This window comes from Solanum tuberosum, unplaced genomic scaffold (genome assembly GCF_000226075.1).
Source record: "Solanum tuberosum cultivar DM 1-3 516 R44 unplaced genomic scaffold, SolTub_3.0 scf00098, whole genome shotgun sequence".
Lineage (NCBI taxonomy): Eukaryota > Viridiplantae > Streptophyta > Magnoliopsida > Solanales > Solanaceae > Solanum > Solanum tuberosum.
This window is the reverse complement of record NW_006239026.1, coordinates 671453-674342: the sequence shown is the minus strand read 5'-3', so window position 1 is coordinate 674342 and position 2890 is coordinate 671453. Positions and strand designations below refer to the sequence as shown.

At 33.6% G+C, this 2890-nt stretch overlaps 1 protein-coding gene across 1 annotated transcript in view; it reads right to left on the bottom strand.

The window, feature by feature from the left end:
* Positions 1–1416: 1416 nt before the first annotated feature.
* LOC107060826 (aluminum-activated malate transporter 8-like) overlaps positions 1417–2890 on the bottom strand; it is a 4177-nt gene continuing 2703 nt past the window's right edge. The window contains exon 6 of the mRNA XM_015309194.1: positions 1417–2442. Within this exon, the coding sequence (XP_015164680.1) occupies positions 1417–2442 (1026 nt within the window). The remainder of the gene's footprint in view (positions 2443–2890) is intronic.

Below are 2890 nucleotides of genomic sequence, written 5' to 3'. Positions count from 1 at the left end.
TTGATGTGGCTCCTTTGGCTTGTCCCACTATACTAATATGAATAATTGATTACTTTCTTCAATTGTTATAATAATATTTGATAAAATATGATTTTTGCCAAATCTCGGAGGGATGGTTGATGGCAGTCTGGCATTTGCACAATATTGTCTCACAGGGAACGAGTTCGTGAGGTGGTTATATACCTTATTTAACCTGTATAGGTGTGATGTAACTTGGATACTCATAACTCCAATCCTTACCTGGTATTAGTGTCGTAACCAAGATTTTCACGTAAAAAGTAATTTTGATCTTATATATAGTGTAATTTTTTGCAATGAGGTTTCGATGTACCCCTTCGTTCTCCCTAGCTCTACCCCTGCCCTAGTGTTTCAGGTTTTGTTTTGATGATTTTTGTAGCTAGTGATGCAGTTAAACCTGCAAGAAAAGTAAATAGGATGTGTAAAATTATGATATATCTTCCTGTCTATCTAATGTGTCAAATATTATTTTTCATGTTGATCATGGTTCTTTGTAAATTAAATATATGAAATTAACTTAGAGACGTATATACAAGTATATTTTCGATAAATATAATCACCAACTTATCAAAATATGCATTTGTCAATCTAAACGACATTACAAGAAACTCATAGTGCTTACATATAGTCCCTAATACAATATCTCAAATCAATCTTCGAAAACCCCTTAGCTCCCTAGTGCTTGCTAAATAAATCAAAAATAAAGTTTATTTTTGCACATGCTCACCTCCCATCGATAGCAGTTATCGGACCTTACAAACTTAATCTCATACAAATGGAGTCCTTAGGCATAAGTAGAGGAAGAATTATTTTGTATAGAATTGATCCAGTTGACTGTTGAAATGCTATAGCTAATTTTATCTATCACGCTAGACTTGTAAGTTTGTGCAAAAATTATATAGTTTTTGTCAGAACCTTAGTTTTTGTGAAGCAACTATTGGCTGCAATTTGGGACAATGGTCGAGCTTAAGCTCCCCTTAGCTTTGTAATTTTATTCATCAACATATTCTGGATACACTTGACAGAACAAGGTGTTGTAGCCCAGTGAGTTTACACGCCTTGAAAGAGCCGGTAACAACAATTTTTATTTTTTATTTTTTTCATTTTTTTTATACCGTCCATGATATTCTTGACTCCGCCACTGCGTCTAATATATGAAGCTCAAATTAAAATATTAATTACAAGTACTAGTAGACTGTTTCTTTTTTAATAGAGCAATGAGGATAATTTCACTTTGTAGAGCAAAAACTAACTTGTCTTACACATACAAAATAATATTGAAAGGGAAGTACTCTAACAAATTTCACTCCTTACACTTTCATTTGCAATTATTTACAATTTTCTATCTCAATTGATTAAAAAATTAAATGCTATCATAAAGCTTTGTATCGACTAAATTTACAAAGTCTCCTTTTTCTCTGCCGTTTTCATCTCCTCCACTGTTGTTGTTACGGTCATCAATATAGATTCGAGAAATTGAATACTATTATCAAACTTTATATTTGCCAAGTATGTTAGTTCTACTTTCTTCTCTGACATTTCCATCTCTTCCACTTTTGTTGTTGTCGTGTTTCCACATATCCCAATAACAACAGGTTCTCCTTCTGTCACAGCTAGTGGATTACTCACTTGATTCACCCCCTCTAGGCTTGTTAGTACTCCTTCAGTTGATTCGAAAAATTGAGTGCTATTATAAAGCTTTATATCAACTAAGTCCATAAAATCTCTTATTTTTTTTGGCGTTTTCATCTCTTCCACTATTGCCATTGCGGTGCTTCCATGTATCCAAATAACAAAAGATTCCTCTTTTTTTGCACTTATTTGATTACTCATTTGATTCACCTCCTCTACTACCACTTTCCCCTTTGATTCTACATTGTCACCTATCTCAATCGTAACAAAATCACCACCATCCACGTCATCCTCCACAATAGGATTCACCTCCTCTACTACAACTTTCCCCTTTGGTTCTACATTGTCACCTATCTCGATCTTAACAAAATCACCACCATCCACCTCATCCTCCACAATAGGATTCACGGTCCCACGGTGCAATATTTGCGACCGATGCGATCGGGATGTTGTTGCCGGCAACAGACTCTTCTTCTCGAAACGTGCTTTGCTCGAAAGTTCCTCGATAGCCTCAGAGATCTCGTCGACACATTTAGTGACGGAGATGAGTAAGGACATGATGGACGCGGTGGGGACACAATCCATGACACGCGATTCATCGTATCGAAAAAAGGTTTTTGAAATGCCTAGTGTGAGTTTTAGGTCATCAATGACATTTTTTGTGTTACGTATCGAAGAAATTGGTTGTGCCATGGTTTTAATGGACAATGCAAGTTCTTTTAATGCCTTTTTAGATTCCATAATCATTTTTTTGCATGCTTCTTCTGTCCTCCTCTCAAATTCATTTGGTGCCTACAAAATTAACCATTAATAATATGTTAATTTGACTATATATATATATATAAAATAAATTTTAAGTTATATATATTATCAATACAAATATATAATTTTTATACTATCATTTACTAAAATGTTTGAACATAAGCTTTAGTCTCTTAATAAACTTAAAAGATATCATATTATAATTTGTTTCAATTTATGTAACATTATTGAATTTTTTGACTTTTGGTGTTACAAAATGTTTGACCATTCAAAATATATGTAATTGTATTAAGTTGTTCAAATTTTTAAGTCTCATACTCTTTTAGTAATTATTTGGGTTTTTACTATGTACAAATTATAAAATCATATCGCGGTACATTATGGTGCAAGTAGGTTATCCTCTTGAATATATATCATGACCGCGATATTTTTTAACTGTTTGTAGTAATTCATACAAGTACCCCCCCCCCCCCCCCCA